This window comes from Oncorhynchus mykiss, chromosome 9 (assembly GCF_013265735.2).
Source record: "Oncorhynchus mykiss isolate Arlee chromosome 9, USDA_OmykA_1.1, whole genome shotgun sequence".
Classification (NCBI taxonomy): Eukaryota; Metazoa; Chordata; class Actinopteri; order Salmoniformes; family Salmonidae; genus Oncorhynchus; species Oncorhynchus mykiss.
The window spans coordinates 58,360,178-58,384,067 of NC_048573.1; the positions used below are offsets into that span (position 1 = coordinate 58,360,178).

The 23,890-nt window shown below is 41.6% G+C and overlaps 1 protein-coding gene across 2 annotated transcripts; it reads left to right on the forward strand.

Annotated features, from left to right (window-relative positions):
• The first annotated feature begins 595 nt into the window (after window positions 1-595).
• Window positions 596-22,734, forward strand: LOC110532475. 2 transcript variants are annotated; one of them, XM_021616419.2, is made up of 4 exons: window positions 596-1,789; window positions 7,804-7,850; window positions 8,101-8,186; window positions 20,055-22,734. In XM_021616419.2, the coding sequence occupies exons 1-4, from the start codon at window positions 942-944 to the stop codon at window positions 21,888-21,890; spliced, it is 2,817 nt and encodes a 938-aa protein (XP_021472094.2). In that variant the 5' UTR covers window positions 596-941; the 3' UTR covers window positions 21,891-22,734. The 2 variants fall into 2 exon arrangements, with proteins under 2 accessions (XP_021472094.2, XP_021472095.2); XM_021616420.2 differs by lacking the exon at window positions 596-1,789 and adding an exon at window positions 1,817-2,534.
• The last annotated feature ends 1,156 nt before the right edge of the window (window positions 22,735-23,890 follow it).

The window sequence follows — 23,890 nt, forward strand, 5'->3', positions numbered from 1 at the left end:
GAATGATCAAATCAAAATTCCTGTAGAATTATGAAATTAAAATTCCCTACATATTATATTGTAACCTATAGCCTACCGTAGGTTATGTGCTTATTGTCGTATGTTTAAATACAACGATGTAATGGAAAATATGGCTATTTGAGGAAGCATCACATTCTGATAGGCATCCCAAGACCCATTGTGACACAATGTGACGTTACATAATAAAAAAGAACATGATGTGACATCATGGGAATATTCCATTCACAGAGAGTAAAGGACTGAAAAATCATAATACAACAACAAAAAACATCCTGTGGTTCGATCAGACGGGAAACCCTTCAGGTAATGTAAAGGAACTTAAAAACAAATCTAACATTGATGTACAATACTGTTGTAATTTGTTATGGCATATTACATAGCCCAATAATAAGAATAATACAGAAGAAAACATAGGATTGACCATAATATCATTTTGCACTGTTTAGGCGTGGTTGATTTCCGTCTAATATGATTTATGAATATTAAAGCATGTTTCCGAACAGAGTGTAGTAGCCTGGAGGTGGGCGTGTACGGTCTCGGCAAACCGAAACAGAGGGTGGAGTCGCCAGTCCAGGGTTGTACCAACTTCAATAGCAAATTTGGAGCAGGCAATACACAGCTAAAATTAGACGGTTATTCCTCTGGGAATAAGACCTAACTAAAGTTCCAGCTAAGGTCTTCTAAACAAGGAGGACTACCCTGTACGAGCCACAAATGTTGGTATTATAGAGACTAGCACATGCTCCTCAGTGCTCCATTGCCGTCATGCTGTACAACACGTTCTGAAACTCAGGACAAGTGGCAGTTCTGTTCGTAACGCTGGGTTAAAGCTGTACAAACCCATACCACTTGATTCTATTGGATTCTATCCTCTGACTGGTGCTGTTTACAGTCGACTCGAAGGGTGAATAGCCGAGAAAATGTCTTTTTTAACCATACCATCCCAGGAGGGTCTTTTCACCAAGGTGAAGAAAGAGGGGTCATCCGGAGAAGGACGGTGTTATGACGAAGGCCAGTGTAATTCGGATGAAGAATACGAAGACAGCGAGGAGACAAACGTGCGTCTCATCCCCAGGTGCTCTCCTATCCCAAGGAAACGCGGACGGTCCATCTATGATGAGACCGCAGAGTATCTGAAAATCAAAGATGCAATTCCCAGCAGGAGAGTGTCGTTTGCCGATACAACAGGTAGAGACCTAACCGATGTTAAGGAATTCGTCCAATTTGATTCGGATGATGAGGATGATGCCAGGTGGGAAGAAGAGGAGGCAAAATACCGACCGAAAATCCGTGAACCGACCTACCGCATAAACCCGGAGTGGACCATTCCCACTGCGGCTGCCCTGACAAAAGCAGTGCACATTAATAAAGTAGAGGTGGAGAGTTTGTCACCTATTGAAGACGAGCCCTTGGCATTTATCGTGTTTATCCGAGTGCTTAATATTTCATTTAACAAAACTGTGTGCATTCGATCAACTATGGACAGCTGGAGCACCTACTTTGATTGTCCAGCAGATTATGTCCAGGGCGACGGTGAGACTGATAAATTTTCCTTCAAGCTCTCCTTCTGCCCACCGTATCTTCACCATGGGGCTCGCATTGAGTTTGTTGTCCGTTACGAAACTCCAGATGGCGATTACTGGGCGAACAACTCGCAAATGAATTACGCGGTAACTCTTCTCGTGTCCTACGAAGACGATGTAGCACAAGCTAGCCCTTTTGATATGCCAGACCTTACAAGTATCCTGAAAACTGAAAGCAGTTACAGGTAAATTCCCTTGATCATCATCCAAGCATCCTATCAATCTGTTGACGTCAAACAAAATAGACATAGGCCTACTTACTGTAGGCTATGTACAGTAGGCCTATAGCCTAAGCCTAAGGAATGCAAACATGCAAAGGAATGGAAGATAATAGCAAGCCTATAATAAGATGATAATACAATCTGCTATTACACTTTCACATGAATCACATTTGATACTAGTTTTGAGGGACTACTGTGGTCGCTACTACAGTGAGGAAAGTTGTCTAAGGGGTTGTGAGGAAGTCAGGGTGAATGGTCTCAGGACCACTTCTTCCAGGAACACTTGTTCTAGTGCACTGTAAAAATAGAAATACTCAAAACACCATGATTGTGTGATGAAACCATGAAAAGAAGTGCATCTTTCCTGAGAGCTGTTGTTTGGAGGGTGTTTGAATGTAAACCCACCATGTGTACGTAAAGAGATTCTCCAGTACTTTTGTATACTTTTTAGCCAGTAGGTCTGAAAGGACTGCTCACGAGCCAAAAGTGGCCCAGAGAATTGCGTACTACGTCACATATGAACAGATATGTGCACCACATCACTGCTCTCTCGCTCACTCTGCTGTGTATGCATCTTGCTAGCTGTCACTGAAATGGCGAGCGGCTGAAGCTCATTGGCTAGAACTTCAATTGCAAGGGGTCTGGCGCACGTGAGGGAAAATGGCGCAGAACAGCTTCCTGAAAAAACATAGCTTCCAAACTAATTGAGGTACACAGTGATTCTGCTCAGAGATTGTGCATGTATGAACTACACATTGACACATCCAGCCCAAAGCGGGAGGTTAGAAAAATATTTATTTATCGCCAAAGTTCCGGAGCATGTCTTTAATAATAATTAATTCAACTAATTTCAATGATTTCTTAATTTCATTTTACCAAAGAAATCATCCAACTTAATATCTTTCTAAAAATGTAAGTAGATTTATTTATGAGGATAAACGAAAATAGAGAACATTTAGTGATTGAACTAATTAGACATCTGGTTTTAATCTCCTTGCATTTCCTATCTTGCCAAATGTTGGATTGTGAGTAATATTTTTTTATTTTTACTTTATGATTATTTTACACAATGTTGTATGCACGTTTGAAGAAAGAAAAGTATACTTATATATTAGTATTGAGCAGCTTTTTTTGTCATGAGGTGTAATGGATCATGATTAAATGATATCAAAACCATCAGGCAAAATGATGATCAATAATGAGACGTCTCATTCCCACATTTCCAACTTGTAATGGTAGAGGCAAATACAGTATCCTGCAATCCTTGCTTTAAAACCTCAAGCTACTGCTGGTGGATTGAGCACTGTGCTCAGCAGTGCCTGCGAAAATGGGATAAACTGGCAAATGATCAGATACATTCATCAGCTAAAATGCTCCCGAAGAAGGTATCTGATTCTGCGCTAGACAGGATGTGAAACATCATAATATTGTTTTGAAGCTTTAGAGAGAGGAAATGGCACCAAAAGAGAAGGAATCTAATTCTGAACTTAACAGAATTTGAAATACCAACACAGTGTTTTCAACCTTTTCTGGTAGTGCTCCCGGTCCTGGCAAGGTGTTGCACAACACTTGATTAAGTGAAGTTACAACACACCCCATGTCATGTTTCAAAACATCTCAGGATGATGTGTCTCAATACACCTGCAAAGGTAAAGGGATACTTCGGGATTTTGTCAATAAAGCCCTTCATCTACAATACTACAGAGGTAGTTTTGTGAGTCAATGCTAACTAGCATTAGACGCATTGACTGGAAGTCTATGTGTGTACTAGCATGCTAGCAGTTACCATAGACCTCCAGTCATTGCGCTAATGCTAGTTTACAATTGCACTAACGCTGCACGCAGAGACAAAAATGGTATCCACAAACTCATCTGACTGTGGGAAAGTAGATAAAGGGCTTCATTGCCAGGATCCTGAAGTATCCCTTTAAGGTTTGTCCTCCTTTGAGTGAGTGGCTGCTCAGTTATCACTCATTTTGGGGTTACAAAGCACCTCATTTTAACAGAGTGGTTGGTTGCAGACAGTGACTTACATTGCAATATAATTGGCCTACCCAATCAGTGCAGTTACGCAAAATCAGATTGGTTTGCATCAGTGGTTTTTGTGGGACAATCTCATAATATTTCAACCAGGTTATATTTTGTGATCCAGTCTCCAGTACATTGAAGGGGGGCGGAGATGGCAGACACATGCACACACACACTCTCAGAATGCCAGCAATCCAGGGGTGTATGAGCTGTGAGGGGGATCGAAATAGCTTGTACAAGGCAGGTGTCACTTTCAGCCCCGCCGTTCTCTGACACTTACCCCTGACCTTTCAATGGAAAACCACAGTTGACATCAACCCAATCCGGTTTCAATGGAATAGGTCATCTCTGAGGCTCTACCTGACTCCTCCCCTTATTGCTCTTTTTGGCCTTATTCCTCCAAAGCAATCTGATCGTCTGCAGGGCTCTCCTTTTCATTGACAGGATCGTTTCATTTTCAGTGTAGCCTGATAGATAGGCTAGATGGATAGATAGAAAGTGTCCTTCTCTCTTAAATGAACAATTGTCTAATTCACACCTCTATTCTTAAAATGATGGTTGTCGCACTCGTATTTGGCAGTCAATTGTGCATCACAGTGTATGCATCAACTGCCACCATGTGATCAATGGAAAACATCACCCCATCATTAAACCCCAAGGCATAATATAAAAACAGTGTATCTAGATTTCTGTAGTTTTCCACTGCCTCTCAACACTTGGCATCTGTCTGCAATGGCGGTTTGCCATTGAGAAGGATGGGAACATAGGCTACTGAGTTATTGTTTGGCATCTCACACTCACAAGCATGGAACACATGATGAAACTTGTGATCCTGCGTGTGAGTAGTCAGGGGGTTTGGGGGTCACCTCCCCCTGAAAACCCTTAAAAAGACTGGATTCCTGGGATATAGGACATAGATGGATCCAGTCACATGGGTCTTCATTACTACTGTATGCAGCCTTGAGAAGAGAAAAGGTGGGACAAAGAAGTGGGGCATCGAAAAAGGTGTTTGGTGGGGGGCATGGAAAACCCCCCTATTAAAAAATGGGTTCTGTAGTTAACTAAACGGAAACCTTTTGAGTGAAATCTGCCATCCTATGCGGGATGTTAGGGAAGTAAGTAAGTAGCCTTGTCTGAGCAACAGCTATAGGGCAGGATTCTATCTCCTATTTCTGTAGCTTTAGGCAGCTTGATATACAAGTACACCCCCTGGACAGGACGCTAGTCATGAAGAGAATCTCCAAAATAGCTTGCTTTATCAAGGTCATTAGGCCACAGCATCAGTTACCAATACACTTGTGACTGTTATTTTCCACTGCCTCTGCCAGTTGTTTTGTCACAATTTGTTAAATGCGATATCTTATTTCACTACCCCCTGACACTGGAGACCCTTGCTAATATCAGGTTTTCTGCCAATGTCTCTAAATTGATTTGTGACTAAATGATGAAGCTAATATCAGACGTGACTTTTCGGGGGCCTCCCGAGTAGCACAGTGGTCTAAGGCCCTCCATCGCAGTGCTAGCTGTGCCACTACAGATTCTGGGTAAGAGTCCAGGCTCTGTCGCATCCGGCCGTGACCGGGAAACCCATGGGACGGCGCACAATTGGCCGAGTGTCGTCCGGGTTAAGGGTAGGGTTTGTCCGGCAGGGATGTCCTTGTCCCATCGCGCACTAGCGACTCCTGTGGTGGGCTGGGCGCAGTGCACGCTAACACAGTCGCACGGTGTACAGTGTTTCCTCCGACACATTGGTGCTGCTGGCTTCCGGGTTAAGTGGGCATTGTGTCAAGAAGCTGTGTGGCTTGGTTGGGTTGTGTTTCGGAGGACGCACGGCTCTCGACCTTCGCCTCTCCCGAGTCCATACGGCAGTTGCAGCGATGAGACGAGATTGTAACTACCAATTGGATACCACGAAACTGGGGAGAAAAAGGGGTAGCAGGTTAGGAGAATTTACATGGTAGATTTGGAGAATTAGATTAAGATTAAGAAAATAGTTAGGGTTAACTAAAATGTGAAAATTCTCCCAGATGCGACTCGAACAAGCAACTTTTGATGTCACTTTGACATGAACTGCATCCCTTCTAGCCGTGATCCTCTAACTCATGTCAAACTCATTCCACAGAGGGCCAAGTGTCTGAGTTTTCACTTCATCTTTGTACTTGATTGATCAATTCAAGTCCCTAATTAGTAAGGAACTCCCCTCACCTGGTTGTCTAGGTCTTAATTAACACCCCAAACTCTTCAGAGAAATGACAAGTGAATGGTAGGTAAAGGGAAAACGCGAAGATCAGGAGGAAGGCGTATCCACTCGCATTTCCAAGAGTGATCATGAGGTATATGTCTTGTGCTATAGTATAAGATTATCTTGGCTTCCATCTTGTAGGCTATTACTCAACAAGTAGTGACCAACACTCCACTCCACTAATGTGTGAGATGTGAGAGTAAGGCTCTGTGAGAACCATGCTTTCTGTAGGCCTACAGTGCATTCGGAAAATATTAAGACATTTTCCCACATTTTGTTACGTTTCAGCCTTATTCTTAAATTGATTCAATTGTTTTTTCCCTCATCAATCTACATACAATACCCGATGATGACAAAGCAAAAACATTTTTTTTAGACATTTTTACAAAATGCATAAATAAATAAAAAAATTAACATTTATGTAAGTATTCAGACCCTTTACTCAGTACTTTGTTGAAGCACCATTGGCAGTGATTATAGCCTCAAATCTTCTTGAGTATGACGCTACAAGCTTGGCACACATGTATTGTGGGAGTTTTTCCCATTCTTCTCTGCAGATCCTCTCAAGCTCTGTCAGGTTGGATGGGGAGCGTCGTTGTACAGTCCAGGCTCTGGCTGGGCCACTCAAGGCCATTCAGGGACTTGTCCCAAAGCCACCCCTGCATTGTCCTGTTGGAAGATGAGGTTTTCATCAAGGATTTCTCTGTACTTTGCTCTGTTCATCTTTCCTTCAATCCTGACTAGTCTCCTAGTCCTTGCCACTGAAAAACATCCCCACGGAATGATGCTGCCACGACCATGCTTCACCGTAGGGATGGTGCCAGGTTTCCTCCAGACGTGACACTTGGCCTTCAGGCCAAAGAGTTCAATCTTGGTTTCATCAGACCAGAGAATCTTGTTTCTCATGGTGTGAGAGTAAATTTTGGCAAACTCCAAGTTTGTCATATGGCTGTCATATGCCTTTTACTGAGGAGTGACTTCTGTCTGGCCACTCCACCGTAAAGTTCTGATTGTTGGGAGTGCTGCAGAGATGATTGTCCTTCTAGAATGTTCTCCCATCTCCACAGAAGAACGCTGGAACCCTGTCAGAGTGACCATCAGGTTCTTGGTCACCTCCATGACCAAGGCCCTTCTTCCAAACTTCTTCCATTTAAGAATGATGGAGGCCACTGTGTTCTTGGGGACCTTCAATGCTGCAGACATTTTTGGTAGCCTCCCCAGATCTGTGACTTGATACAATCCTTTCTCGGAGCTCTACAGACAATTCCGACCTCATGGCTTGGTTTCTGCTCTGACATGAACTGTCAACTGTGGGACCTTATATAGACAGGTGTGTGCCTTTCCAAATAATGTCCAATCAATTGAATCTACTACAGGTGAACTCCAATCAAGTTGTAGAAACATCTCAAGGATGATCAATGGAAACAGGGTGCACCTGAGGGTCTGAATACTTATGTAAATAAGGTATTCTGGTTTTTATTGTTGACACATTTTCAAAAAGTAAAAAAAAACAGGTTTTAAGTCTGTAACGTATCAAAATGTTGATTAAGGGAAGGGGTCTGAACACTTTCCGAATGCACTGTATGTCTCGTGTTCTAAAAAACAGTAACATAAGATCATGCTGATCAAATGTATATTTACAATAGGATCATGAGTGTCTTCATTGCAGTGCCATTGGTTAACAGTCATGTTATGTCTTTGCTTTCAGTATGGAGGATTCTGACTACTTTGCACAGTTCCCAGAGAAGGGTGAAGGTAAAGCAGGAGTGCTGCATATGAGTATCACACAGAGTTATTACAAAGTTGTAAAAGGATGAAACAAAAGAGAGAGAGTAAGGAGACATTTTTCTATCCTTATTTTGACTCTCGCTATATTCACTGTTTCAATCATACTGTTTCCTCTCAGGCCAGTCCAATGCATACAATGTACGTACAGAGTTTTACATGAAAGTGTACATTTAGAATAATGGGTAGTGTGATTAACTGTTGACCTTTGTTTTTGAAGATGAACCGGTGACTAAGCCAGTGCCAGACATGTTGAAGCCCAGTCCTCAGTGTCCAGTCATTCTTCAACCAGAGCTTGACATAGAGGTAACGGTGGAATAACTCATCAGTATTTCTTACCAGTTATCTTTGAACTTGTATTCATATATTTATACTACATTCTCTATGTTGTACATTTAATCTTGGTACATTTAGGGATGACACACTCTCGGGTTGTGAAAGTGTAGAGGAGCACTTTGTGTACAGTTAAAGGAATTCCGTTTTCTTGAACTGTTCAGTCAATTCAGCACCTGGAAAAGTTCCATTGGATATGCACATCTTAGGCCTCATACGTGTTTGGAACAGTTTGTCATCGTCAGGATGAGGATTTAATGGGGCACACACCATCAGAGGCATTGTTGTGATAACATGTTAGTACAATGTTGATGCTAGTATAATAACAGGGTTACCGTACAGTTACAGCAACTTAATATGAAGTGTAAACCGGTAGATACAGTATAACAGAACTGCAGAAATTATTTGTAAGAATGGTCATAAATATGTGCATGCCTATTTCATCAGCTAATTGAATAGAATGGCAATATGGATATGAATGAATGTGGCACATAGCTAGCAGAGCCATAGATGTATGAATCTGTAGTTAATGCCTTCCCCTCATATACTTCACTGTAATTTCTATGCATTCAATCTCATGCATGTTTAGCTATCTCATTATTGAATCCCAGAGTGTGTTGGTTAGTGTTACAGTTTAAAGTTTCAGGTTAAATAACTAGACTATGTTATTTTATTCAATTATGGCTGAATCCTAACTTGAGAACTGTACTTCCAGCTAAAACTTTCACATAAATCTCCTATTGACATCAATGCATGATTTTCAGCGAAACTGCAAATTCATTAGATCTTAGGTTTCAGCCCATATTAGATTTTTCGTTCATTAGGGCATAAAATTATGATATTAGAATTGTTCTTAATTAATTAATTTTACATGCGACAACAAGTAGTGGCAAATATGTTCTGTTCCTAAATATGGGTGAATTGACTAATAAAGTGCAATAATTTTCAAACTAATATTTTTTTTCTCCAATGACAATTCATTTCACAGCTCATTGAAGCTTCAGCCACAATTTAGGTAACGTGCACGCTTGATGGCCAGAAACTGCATGAGCTGTTTTTACTACTTCTATCATTTGTCTTTCAGTTCTTATTAGGGTTGAATAGTGGTAACCCAGTTACCAAGATTTACTGGAATTTACCACTCAAAACCACTCCCTTTTCCCAGGATAAATAACTGGGATAAATAACTGTGAGAAACCTGGTAAATTATAATCAAATCAAATCAAATTGTATTTGTCACATACAACAGTTGTAGATCTTACAGTGAAAAGCTTACTTACAAGCCCTTAACCAACAATGCAGTCTGGGTAGCCATTTGATTAGCTGTTCAGGAGTCTTAAGGCTTGGGGGTAGTGCTTGCCATGCTGTAGCAGAGAGAACCGTCTATGTGTAGGCTGGCTGTAGTCTCTGACATTTTTTAGGGCCTTCCTCTGACACTGCCTGGTATAGAGGTCCTGGATGGTAGGAAGCTTGCCCCCGGTGATGTACTGGGCTGTACGCACTACCCTCTGTAGTGCCTTGCGGTCGGAGGCCGAGCAGTTGCCATATCAGGCAGTGATGCAACCCGTCCGGATGCTCTCGATGGTGCAGCTGTAAAACCTTTTGAGGATCTGAGGACCCATGCCAAATCTTTTCAGTCTCCTGTGTGGGAATAGGTTTTGTCATGCCCTCTTCACAACTTTCTTGGTCTGCTTGGACCATGTTAGTTTGTTGTTGATGTAGATGCCAAGGAACTTGAAGCTCTCAACCTGTTCCACTACAGCCCCATCGATGTGAATGGGGGCGTGCTCGGGCCTCTTTTTCCAGTAGTCCACAATCATCTCCTTTGTCTTGATCACATTGAGGGAGAGGTTGTTGTCCTTGCAACACACTGTCAGGTCTCTCACCTCCTCCCTATCGTTGTCAGTGATCAGCATCACAACATCACTGTTGTGTCATCAACAAACTTGATGATGGTGTTGGAGTCGTGCCTGGCCGTGCAGTAATGAGTGAACAGAGAGTACAGGAGGGGACTGAGCACGCACCCCTGAGGGTCCCCCGTGTTGAGGATCAGCGTGGCTGATGTGTTGTTACTTAACCTTACCACCTGTGGGCGGCCCGTCAGGAAGTCCAGGATCCAGTTGCAGAGGGAGGTGTTTAGTCCTTAGCTTAGTGATGAGCTTTGAGGGCACTATGGTGTTGAATGCTGAGCTGTAGTCAATGAATAGTATTCTCACATAGGTGTTCCTTTTGTCCAGGTGGGAATGGGCAGTGTGGAGTGCAATAGAGATTGCATCGTCTGTGGATCTGTTGGTGCGGTATGCAAATTGGAGTGGGTCTAGAGTTTCTGGAATAATGGCGTTGATGTGAGCCTTGACCAGCATTTCAAAGTGTTTCATGGCTACAGATGTGCTACTGGTCAGTAGTCATTTAGGCCTTAGTGTTCTTGGGCACAGGGACTATGGTGGTCTGCTTGAAACATGTTGGTATTACAGACAAATTATAAGAATGTATTTATAGCAACAGCATGGCGTGAAATGGAACTGTTAAATGATATGCAATGCCTAAATCTGGCTACGGCCTCTGCATGAATCAACGCTCAGGGTCAACTCATCTTGGTAACTTTATTTATTGTGATAGGTAGGCCTACATTTGCTGCAGTATAGCCTATTTTACACTAATATAAAGACAGAATCCGTGTCTAATTTACCCATCTACATCTGCCATTGTTTTTTAATTGTAAAGATGATTATGTTTTTAATTGCAGCTCCAGAATTTAAAACAGCCTGTCGCTTGAATATTGTTGCTTTAAATCAGTGCACGAGGGAGCACTCTCTCGCAGTTTTTCTCGCTCTCCATCAACTCCATTCATATTGCATCCAAATAGATCATTATGTTCTATATTGATATACAGTGCCTTGCGAAAGTATTCGGCCCCCTTGAACTTTGCGACCTTTTGCCACATTTCAGGCTTCAAACATAAAGATATAAAACTGTATTTTTTTGTTGAAGAATCAACAACAAGTGGGACACAATCATGAAGTGGAACGACATTTATTGGATATTTCAAACTTTTTTAACAAATCAAAAACTGAAAAATTGGGCGTGCAAAATTATTCAGCCCCTTTACATTCAGTGTAGCAAACTCTCTCCAGAAGTTCAGTGAGGATCTCTGAATGATCCAATGTTGACCTAAATGACTAATGATGATAAATACAATCCACCTGTGTGTAATCAAGTCTCCGTATAAATGCACCTGCACTGTGATAGTCTCAGAGGTCCGTTAAAAGCGCAGAGAGCATCATGAAGAACAAGGAACACACCAGGCAGGTCCGAGATACTGTTGTGAAGAAGTTTAAAGCTCGATTTGGATACAAAAAGATTTCCCAAGCTTTAAACATCCCAAGGAGCACTGTGCAAGTGATAATATTGAAATGGAAGGAGTATCAGACCACTGCAAATCTACCAAGACCTGACCGTCCCTCTAAACTTTCAGCTCATACAAGGAGAAGACTGATCAGAGATGCAGCCAAGAGGCCCATGATCACTCTGGATGAACTGCAGAGATCTACAGCTGAGGAGGGAGACTCTGTCCATAGGACAACAATCATTCGTATATTGCACAAATCTGGCCTTTATGGAAGAGTGGCAAGAAGAAAGCCATTTCTTAAAGATATCCATAAAAAGTGTTGTTTAAAGTTTGCCACAAGCCACCTGGGAGACACACCAAACATGTGGAAGAAGGTGCTCTGGTCAGATGAAACCAAAATTGAACTTTTTGGCAACAATGCAAAACGTTATGTTTGGCGTAAAAGTAACACAGCTGAACACACCATCCCCACTGTCAAACATGGTGGTGGCAGCATCATGGTTTGGGCCTGCTTTTCTTCAGCAGGGACAGGGAAGATGGTTAAAATTGATGGGAAGATGGATGGAGCCAAATTCAGGACCATTCTGGAAGAAAACCTGATGGAGTCTGCAAAAGACCTGAGACTGGGACGGAGATTTGTCTTCCAACAAGACAATGATCCAAAACATAAAGCAAAATCTACAATGGAATGGTTCAAAAATAAACATATCCAGGTGTTAGAATGGCCAAGTCAAAGTCCAGACCTGAATCCAATCGAGAATCTGTGGAAAGAACTGAAAACTGCTGTTCACAAATGCTCTCCATCCAACCTCACTGAGCTCGAGCTGTTTTGCAAGGAGGAATGGGAAAAAATGTCAGTCTCTCGATGTGCAAAACTGATAGAGACATACCCCAAGCGACTTCCAGCTGTAATCGCAGCAAAAGGTGGCGCTACAAAGTATTAACTTAAGGGGGCTGAATAATTTTGCACGCCCAATTTTTCAGTTTTTGATTTGTTAAAAAAGTTTGAAATATCCAATAAATGTCGTTCCACTTCATGATTGTGTCCCACTTGTTGTTGATTCTTCACAAAAACATACAGTTTTATATCTTTATGTTTGAAGCCTGAAATGTGGCAAAAGGTCGCAAAGTTCAAGGGGGCCGAATACTTTCGCAAGGCACTGTATATAGATTTCCTAGCCTACCTATTTTAGGTAACACATTCAATGCAGTATTTGCATTATATTTAGTTAAATAATGATGGGTTATTCATGAGAAGCGTCTAACTTATAGCCTCTGTCTCTGCGCAAGCACCTGTGCCTCGTTGGCCTTTCCTTAAAAAACGCTCCTTAGCTCTTGGAGTCCAATGCAGGAAAAGCTAGACTAGAATAGCTTGTTGGACATACAGTGGCACGAAACAGTATGTGAACCCTTTGGAATTATCTGGATTGCTGCATAAATTGGTTATAAAATTAGATCGGATCTTCATCTAACTCACAACAACAGACAAACACAGTCTGCTTAAACTAATAACACACAGATGATTGTATTTTTCTTGTCTATATTGAATACATAGTTTAAACATTCACAGTGTAGGTTGGAAAAAGTATGTAAACCCCCAGGCTAATGACTTCTCTAAAAGCTAATTGGAGTCAGGAGTCAGCCAACCTGGAGTACAATCATTGAGACGAGATTGGAGATGTTGGTTAGAGGTGCCCTGCCCTATAAAAAACACTCACAAAAATGTAGTTTTCTATTCACAAGAAGCATTGCCTGATGTGAACCATGCCTCAACAAAAGAGATCTCAGAAGACCCAAGATTATAAATGGTTGACTTGCATAAAGTTGGAAAGGGTTACCAAAGTATCTCTAAAAGCCATGATGTTCATCAGTCCGCGGTAAGACAAATTGTCTATAAATGGAGAGTTCAGCACTGTTGCTACTCTCCCTAGGAGTGGCCGTCCTGCAAAGATGACTGCAAGAGCACAGCGCAGAATGCTCAATGAGGTTAAGAAGAATCCTAGTGTCAGCTAAAGACTTGCAGAAATCTCTGGAACACAATAACATCTCTGTTGACGAGTCTACGATTCGTAAAACACTAAACAAGAATGGGAGGACACCACGGAAGAAGCCACTGCTGTCCAAAAAAAACATTGCTGCACATCTGAAGTTCGCAAAAGAGCATCTGGATGTTCCACAGCGCTACTGGCAAAATATTCTGTGGACAGATTAAACTACAGCTGAGTTGTTTAGAAGGAACACAACACTATGTGTGGAGAAAAAACGCACAGCACACCAACATCAAAACCTCATTCCAACTGTAAAGTATGGGGGAGGGAGCATCATGGTTTGGGGCTGCTTTGTTGCCTCAGGGCCTGGACAGCTTGCTATCATCCTCGGAAAAATTAATTCCCAAGTTTATCAAGACATTTTGCAGGAGAATGCAAGGATTTCTGTCCGCTAATTGGAGCTCAACAGAAGTTGGGTGATGCAACAGGACAACAACCCAAAACACAGAAGTAAATCAACAACAGAATGGCTTCAACAGAAGAAAATACGCCTTCTGGAGTGGCCCAGTCAGAGTCCTGAAGAATATTGCTGAACTGAAATAGTTTTTTAAAGAGGAATGTTCCAAAATTCCTCCTGACCGTTGTGCAGGTCTGATCTGCAACTACAGAAAACGTTTGGATGAGGTTATTGTTGCCAAAGTAGGGTCAACCAGTTATTAAATCCAAGGGTTCACATACTTTCCCCACCCTGCACTGTGAATGTTTACACGGTGTGTTCAATAAAGACATGGAAATGTATAATTGTTTGTGTGTTATTAAGCAGACTGTGTGTGTCTATTGTTGTGACTTAGATGAAGATCAAATGTTATGACCAATTCATGCAGAAGTCCAGGTAATTCCAAAGGGTTCACATACTGTTTCTTGCCACTACATTTGTTTTTGCATTTCTTATACCAATAGACAATTCCAAGAGGGACGCAAGCTCTTTTTTGTTGAACGTTAAATACAGCAGCCAATAGAACGGGTAGTTTGAAAGAAAAACAAACGTGTGATGGCGGAAGGCTATGTCAATTATTTATTCAGACCCATAACCATTCAGTCTTCGTGAAGAGAAGTGAAAGCCTTCTGCGTCTAATTCTAGTCCTATATTTTTCAAGGATGTCATTAGAATGATGAAAATAAGGACAACGAAATGTATTACATTTAACTGTTGAAAGCGAGAAAGGAATGAAGCAACAATAGAGAGGAAAAGGAGGTAGGCTAATAACATTAGGGGGAATGCTATGAAATGTATATATATATATATATATATGTCAGCTTACTAATTATACAAATAGGCCCTATTATATTTCTAAATTCAAATCAAATTCGCTAGTCTATACTTCTAACTTTGTAGGCCGAATATGCTCCACCAGAATCACATGTTGTCTTCTGCTTTGTCATGGTTTGAACGATGTGCGTAATTCCAGTCCGTATAATACAGTATAATACAGTACAGTAATACAGTTCACACTCAAAAAGACGAGCCTACTGGAGCTAGTTTCATTTATTTACCCAAGAGCACATATAGCTAGCTATGGGCTTTTATGTTTTTCTGTCGCAGGTAATGTGCAGTAGCCAATATCATATACAGTGCCTTGCGAAAGTATTCGGCCCCCTTGAACTTTGCGACCTTTTGCCACATTTTAGGCTTCAAACATAAAGATATAAAACTGTATTTTTTTGTGAAGAATCAACAACAAGTGGGAAACAATCATGAAGTGGAACGACATTTATTGGATATTTCAAACTTTTTTAACAAATCAAAAACTGAAAAATTGGGCGTGCAAAATGATTCAGCCCCTTTACTTTCAGTGCAGCAAACTCTCTCCAGAAGTTCAGTGAGGATCTCTGAATGATCCAATGTTGACCTAAATGACTAATGATGATAAATACAATCCACCTGTGTGTAATCAAGTCTCCGTATAAATGCACCTGCACTGTGATAGTCTCAGAGGTCCGTTCAAAGCGCAGAGAGCATCATGAAGAACAAGGAACACACCAGGCAGGTCCGAGATACTGTTGTGAAGAAGTTTAAAGCTCGATTTGGATACAAAAAGATTTCCCAAGCTTTAAACATCTCAAGGAGCACTGTGCAAGCGATAATATTGAAATGGAAGGAGTATCAGACCACTGCAAATCTACCAAGACCTGACCGTCCCTCTAAACTTTCAGCTCATACAAGGAGAAGACTGATCAGAGATGCAGCCAAGAGGCCCATGATCACTCTGGATGAACTGCAGAGATCTACAGCTGAGGAGGGAGACTCTGTCCATAGGACAACAATCATTCGTATATTGCACAAATCTGGCCTTTATGGAAGAGTGGCAAGAAGAAAGCCATTTCTTAAAGATATCCATAAAAAGTGTCGTTTAAAGTTTGCCACAAGCCACCTGGGAGACACACCAAACATGTGGAAGAAGGTGCTCTGGTCAGATGAAACCAAAATTGAACTTTTTGGCAACAATGCAAAACGTTATGTTTGGCGTAAAAGCAACACAGCTCATCACCCTGAACACACCATCCCCACTGTCAAACATGGTGGTGGCAGCTTTTCTTCAGCAGGGACAGGGAAGATGGTTAAAATTGATGGGAAGATGGATGGAGCCAAATACAGGACCCTTCTGGAAGAAAACCTGATGGAGTCTGCAAAAGACCTGAGACTGGGACAGAGATTTGTCTTCCAACAAGACAATGATCCAAAACATAAAGCAAAATCTACAATGGAATGGTTCAAAAATAAACATATCCAGGTGTTAGAATGGCCAAGTCAAAGTCCAGACCTGAATCCAATTGAGAATCTGTGGAAAGAACTGAAAACTGCTGTTCACAAATGCTCTCCATCCAACCTCACTGAGCTCGAGCTGTTTTGCAAGGAGGAATGGGAAAAAATGTCAGTCTCTCGATGTGCAAAACTGATAGAGACATACCCCAAGCGACTTACAGCTGTAATCGCAGCAAAAGGTGGCGCTACAAAGTATTAACTTAAGGGGGCTGAATAATTTTGCACGCCCAATTTTTCAGTTTTTGATTTGTTAAAAAAGTTTGAAATATCCAATAAATGTCGTTCCACTTCATGATTGTGTCCCACTTGTTGTTGATTCTTCACAAAAAAATACAGTTTTATATCTTTATGTTTGAAGCCTGACATGTGGCAAAAGGTCGCAAAGTTCAAGGGGGCCGAATACTTTCGCAAGGCACTGTATGTATTGGATAATGGCACAATCATTTGGTATATTTTGGGCTCGTGCTCATTAAATGTCGTTAATGTCGGGCTCAATTAAATGTCGTTAATGTCAGGCTCATTAAATGTCGGGCTCATTAAATGTCGTTAATGTCAGGCTCATTAAATGTCGGGCTCATTAAATGTTGTTAATGTCAGGCTCATTAAATGCAGTTAATGTCGGGCTCATTAAATGCTGTTAATGTCGGGCTCATTAAATGTCGTTAATGTCGGGCTCATTAAATGTCGTTAATGTCGGGCTCATTAAATGTCGTTAATGTCGGGCTCATTAAATGTCGTTAATATATGGCTCATCAGGGTCAGGTAGCATCAGGTTTTAATTTTCAAAGCTGATGAAAGCTCTAATCAAATCCAGACATATTTACAGTTGAAGTCGGAAGTTGACATACACCTTAGCCAAATACATTCAAACTCAGTTTTTCACAATTCCTGACATTTAATCCAAGTAAAAAATTCCCTGTCTTAGGTCAGTTAGGAGCACCACTTTATTTTAAGAATGTGAAATGTCAGAATAATAGTAGAGAGAATGTTTTATTTCAGCTTTTATTTCTTTCATCACAGTCCCAGTGGATCAGAAGTTTACATACACTCAATTCGTTTTTGGTAGCATTGCCTTTAAATTGTTTAACTTAGGTCAAACATTTCGGGTAGCCTTCCACAAGCTTCCCACAATAGGTTGCGTGAATTTTGGCCCATTCCTCCTGACAGAGCTGGTGTAACTGAGTCAGGTTTGTAGGCCTCCTTGCTCGCACACGCTTTTTCAGTTCTTCCCACACATTTTCTATAGGATTGAGGTCAGGGCTTTGTGATGGCCACTCCAATACCTTGACTTTGTTGTCCTTAAGCAATTTTGCCACAACTTTGGAAGTATGATTGGGGTCATTGTCCATTTGGAAGACCCATTTGCGACCAAGCTTTAACTTCCTGACTGATGTCCTTTGATGTTGCTTCAATATAGCCACATAATTTTCCATCCTCACGAGGCCATTTATTTTGTGAAGTGCACCAGTCCCTCCTGCAGCAAAGCACCCCCACATTATGATGCTGCCACCCTCGTGCTTCATGGTTGGGATAGTGTTCTTCGACTTGCAAGCCTCCCCCTTTTTCCTACAAACATAACAATGGTCATTATGGCCAAACAGTTCCATTTTTGTTTCATCAGACCAGAGGACATTTCTCCAAAAGTACGATTTTTGTCCCCATGTGCAGTTGCAAACTGTAGTCTGGCTTTTTCTATGGCTGTTTTGGAGCAGTGGCTTCTTCCTTGCTGAGCTGCCTTTCAGGTTAAGTCGATATAGGACTCGTTTTACTGTGGATACAGATACTTTTGTACCCGTTTCCTCCAGCATCTTCACAAGGTCCATTGCTGTTGTTCTGGGATTGATTTGCACTTTTCGCACCAAAGTATGTTCATCTCTAGGAGACAGAACCCGTCTCCTTCCTGAGCGGTATGGCAGCTGCATGGTCCCATGGTGTTTATACTTGTGTACTATTGTTTGTACAGATGAACGTGGTACCTTCAGGTGTTTGGAAATTGCTCCCAAGGATGAACCAAACTTGTGGAGGTCTACAATTGTTTTTTTGAGGTCTTGGCTGATTTCTTTTGATTGTCCCATGATGTCAAGCAAAGAGGCACTGAGTTTGAAGGTAGGCCTTGAAATACATCCACAGGTACACCTCCAATTGACTCAAATTATGTCAATTTGCCTATCAGTAGCTTCAAACGCCATGACATCATTTCCTGTTTAAAGGCACAGTCAACTTAGTGTATGTAAACTTCTGACCCACTGGAATTGTGATACAGTGAATTATAAGTGAAATAATCTCTCTGTAAACAATTGTTGGAAAAATGACTTGTGTCATGTACAAAGTAGATGTCCTAACCGACTTGCCAAAACTATAGTTTGTTAACAAGAAATGTGTGGAGTGGTTGAAAAACTAGTTTTAATGACTCCAATGTAAATGTATTTAAACTTCCGACTTCAACTATATATGCTTTATAATGCTTTTAATGACACTTCCAGATTTGGTGGGAAATACCAGGTTACCTGGGAGAAAAGTGATTTATTCTCGGGATGGAACATTTGTAAAATACCGGGACATTTTTCAACCCTAGTTCTTATTCACCATGTGTGCATGATTTTGCATCAGAGTTTGAGTGTTTCATCATTTGCCACCTATTTCTCAATAACAGAAATGGCTCAGTCATGACAGACGATCTTTCTGTAGCAGTAGCCATTCTATTGTAGTATAACAGTAGCCTACCAGTGGAGGTTGCTGAGTGGATGACAGCTGATAATAATGGCTGGAATGGTATTGATGGAATGGTATCAAACACATTTTTTTTATGTGTTTGATATCATTCCATTCACTCCATTCCAGCCAAAAGACTCTGTTCCAATGTCCGTCCTCCCTCAGCAGCCTCCACCGTAGCCTACATACAATATATTTACTGATATTCTTCTAAAGAATATAAATCTAAGGGTATCATGCCTTAGAAATTTGAATTAGCAAATGATCCATCGTCTTGGTATGGATGTTTCAACAAGTGTCATGTAAGTGTTTACTCAATCTAAAACATATGACGTCCATATGGTTTTATCTATACAGCCTGTTGTATATGTGTGTGCGTGTTTCTTTAGAAGCCATATATGTAATGTTTCATCCTTATCATCCACTGTCCTTCTAATGAACAATTGCCATATTTGAATGTCTTTAAGATCATTAGTAGTTTTTTTTGGGGGGGGAGAGTTGCACAGTCTTCCATTGAGGGTAAGTGTAATTGTTCATTTGGTACCATTTATTTTGGATGAACAGATAAACACAATTATTTTGGATTTAAGGTTGATAGACAATTATTGGTTGTTGATTGCTGTCAGTGTATTTTGTCTCCTACATAAATGCATGGGTCATGTAAACATACATTTGACCTTTTATGATATGTCCTCCACAATGTTTTATAACATCAGCATGGATTCCAAACTTTCAGTATGCATTGAGTTGCTTTTCCTCTGTGGTGATATTAGTGTCCCTGTGCCTCAAAGCTAGCCTGGTACCAGATCTACAGTATTTGTGCTGTATAGCTAACTCTTAGATTCTTTGTCATGTCAAACAACGACCTTAGCAGTTGGCTGTACAGAACAAACAGATCTGCAACCATTCTACCCAAAAGCTCCCATGGTGGTCACTGTTATTTCTTTATTTTTGTGTTATTCCTACAGACTGCCGATGACATACCCAGTTCTCCTCTCCCAGCCAACCTAGACCTTCCATTAGCAGATGGAACACTGTCCAGTGCCACTGTATCCCTGGGTAAACAATCACCTCATGTGTTTTCCACATCCACAACACAAGCCAATGAAGTACTATCCAAACCTGTAGCATCTGAAGCCAACCAACTGACAACTGAACCAGAGCCTTCACAGGAACTGGACTGTGAATTACTAAAACTGGATTGTGAAATACCCAAACTGGACTCTGAATTAGAAGAACATGTTCCACCACCACTCCACATCAGCATTGCTGATGGCAAGAAGGAGGAAAAGGGAGGAACCTTCCAGGTGGAGCCCAAAGATAGTAGTCACCCCACACCTATGCATGTTCCTTCACCTCTCCCCAGCAATATGGATGAAGTCTTGGATGGTGAGAAAGAGAAGGAGGAGGATAGTAGTCCCTCTACACACCTGCACATTCTAACACCACCTCATGTCAGCATTGCTGAAGCATCAGATGACACGAATGAGGAAAAGGGAGGAGGAACATCCCAGGAAGAGCCCAAAGATAGTAGTTCTTCCACACCTCGGAGCTCGTCTCCAACACCTCTCCACAGCAGCATGACTGAAGCCTCAGATGTTGATGAGGAGGAAAAAGAGGAGGAGGAGGGAGGAGCCTTCACTCTGGAACACACAGAACCACACTCCGAACTTGACCCACCTCACACGGAGATCCAAGCCAACATGCCTTCTTCACTGGAAGATGTTTTATATCAGAGTGTGCTTTCTGCAACACCAAATGTAGTGGTGGGGAAGTTGGTGGAGGAGGGGGAGGATGTTGAGGAGGTGGAGATCGAGGTGCCGGAGCATGGGTCAAAGGTGGAGGAGGATCCAAGGCAGGAAGCAGAGAAAGATGCCGAGGAGGAAAATGAGAAGTCCTTCAGAATTCAGGAGACAAGCACCAGCTCCTCAAGTCGCCTAGAACATCCCTCAGATTCCACCCACTGTAAGCTCAGCAGAGCTGAAGAGGGTAGCAAATCCCAGATAAAGGTTTTCTCTGAGGCCTCCCCATCTCTCCCTGAAGAGTCTGATGATAAGCAGCTGACATCAATGGATGACGGCATGGCCAGAGAAGATGGAGTCCTGATGCTAGAGGCTGTTGGGCCCAAGCTAGAGAGCTTCCAGGCAGGTGGCGAAGTAGGTGTAGTTGTAGATGTAGTAGCCATCTGTCCATGGCACCCTCCCATGGTGACCGTGACACACCTTGGGCCCACAGGAGAGGACAGAATGACCCAGAGTCTGGCCAGCCACACTGCTGAGCTGCCCAATGACATCTCACAGACATCCCACCCTGTGTCTCACCAGCGCTTCAAGCGAGGGGTGGCAGCCGGCCTGAGCGAGCTGGCAGCTGTGCTCTCTGAGGACTCAGGCAACTCTAAGCAGCAGGATGACATCACTGCTAGGGAACACACCACTCCTGGGTTGGAGAGCCAGACACCTCTGGGAGTTCAGCGCAAAACTGTATCTTTTGCAGTCACAGAGAACATCTCAGAGTCATCCATGACCATGACCCAAGATGGTACTAGCAGTTCAAATGAGGAAGACGCTACTTCGGCTGACGAAGAGGAGGAGACTTTCCAGGTTTCCTCAGAAACAGGTCTACCAAGCAGATCATCAGAGGCTCAGATCACCAAGCCCCTAAGCCCCCAGGCTGAACCGACCCTGGACAGGACACTGATCCCATCCATCATATTCCTGAGTGTGGCCATTGGTCTCGTCGTCGGGCTTCATGAACCCAGCACCTTCCTCTTCATGGGACTATTCCTTGTCTCCCTCTGTTTCTGAGGTGTTTTGAGGGGTTCCTCCTTTTAAAACGTGTGAAGTAACTTAACCCCTTTTTAAGTGCCTTTTCATGCTACCAAACAATGTTGTAATATGTGCACAATTGGTTCCTGGTGTTTTATTTTAAATGTGTGCTTGTGGAAGTGTGTATATTTTTGTTTGTTTTCACAAAAGAGAAGGGATCTTGTTCGTTAAAAGTAGCGAGAAGTTAATTGGATTTCCAGTGTTCCATGCCAAGAGTTAGTCAAAAAACTGTTTGAGTTCGTTAAAACATAGCCATGCAAAACTAAGGCCTAATTTTGTTCTTAAAGGGTTTGAGTATGATTTTGTGTATAAAACATGGAAATCCAAAGAATTGTTGAGAAGTGTGACTGTCGGCTGTTTGGAATCGGAATGTATGTATGTTCTAGATTGGGCTGGGAGACTGAAACTGGTGAAGCAGTAGATTGTAAGGTAAACACAGGTTCCTTGGGTAAGGACAGTAGCTACAAGATAAAGTATGTTCATATGACTGCCTAATGCAAAATGTTGTCATTTGTGCTCTGAGAATTGCCAGTCCTCACATTTTAGAATAGTGGTGTGCTGTGGTAATCCTTTTACAGTTGTCTACTGTTGCTGCTATCAGATGGTAGTTCATGCAAGTTAAAGCCTACACAGTTTCACAATTTATCTAGCCACAAATCTAGATAGACAGAAATTAGACTGACTGAGTTTTAACAACTCTTCACTGTGATGATACCTGAAAGGATGTTTGAAGTGATTTATGTGTTTGCGGTGTGTGTATGTCTGGGTATGGTGCGTTATGGTTTGCATAAAATCAGATGAATAAACTATGTGCTGGTCTTTATTTCTATCTTATCTCTTCCTTTTCTTCTTTCTTTCTTTCGCTCTGTTCTAATTAATATGATTCTAAATACTGACACACAAAATCACACCTGTACTCATTTTGAGGTAAGCCATTTTCATCCACAGTCACAAGACAAATTACTAACTGATAAAAATCTACCACGCATAAAGTTGTGACAAACGTTAAAGACACTTTTTGATATAGTATAAGACTATGGTTTAACAATAGTATGTTTTATCAGCCTCTAGCTCAGGGATCATGATCTAGATTCAGCCGTGGGCTGATTCTTTCTTGAACGGATGGTCAGGGGGCCGGAACAGAATTACAAATCATTTGTAGACTGCAAATTGACTGCAATTGAAGCCCAAATAGATAGAACATTTGACTAATTCATAATCATTTAGGAAATCCAAGTGATTTTAATTGAGGAAAACTGTTCCCAAGTATTTCCACGCATGTGATCATATACAAATGTAAGCAAGGTTTGAAATTATTATGTCTTGTGTCCAACAATGAAAATGCACAAGAAAAATATATTAATATAATGTTTTGCTCAGAATAATTGGGGAACAAAATAAAATCACCAGCGGGCAAAATTCAGTTGGGGTACCCTGCTCTAGCTGATTGGCCAGCTAGAACAGAGGTTAATCACAAAGTGTCTCAGGCCTGGATCAAATGGAAATATCCCCAGGCAACATGAGCTGCTGATATTACTGAAAAGGTCATGCATTGCAGTGAAGTCACGGTGTCATGCTACAGAGGCCAGAGCCGCCATTATAAACTGAGATCAGTCTTTAAAGGTTGATAATTTGCCAGGGTAGCCCCCCAGCGAATGTTGTTGACTACACAGACAAAAGTGATGGCAGTCTTGTCCCCTTTTGGCTTGTTAACATACAGTATTTTTGTATAGCTATAAAATATCTAACCTTTTAAGATATTTTACTCTTATAGAGGTGTTTTATAATCACTGTTGGGCTTTGTAACAGTTTCTATGACACATAGGTTGTTCAGAATTGATTATGGTCACAATGTATTTCCACTCCGAAGTCCTGATGTTTGATCTTTCACACATACCGTGACTTCGAAAAGTATTCAGACCCCTTGACTATTTTTTGTTACATTAAAGCCTTATTCTAAAATGTATTAAATCGTTTTT

Bases quoted from the DNA above. Each gene is read 5' to 3' on its own strand.
- LOC110532475 (XM_021616419.2), top strand. From the start codon at position 942: ATGTCTTTTTTAACCATACCATCCCAGGAGGGTCTTTTCACCAAGGTG. The intron at 1,790-7,803 runs GTAAATTCCCTT...CTTTGCTTTCAG, and splicing joins AAAACTGAAAGCAGTTACAG to TATGGAGGATTCTGACTACT. The intron at 8,187-20,054 runs GTAACGGTGGAA...TTATTCCTACAG, and splicing joins AACCAGAGCTTGACATAGAG to ACTGCCGATGACATACCCAG.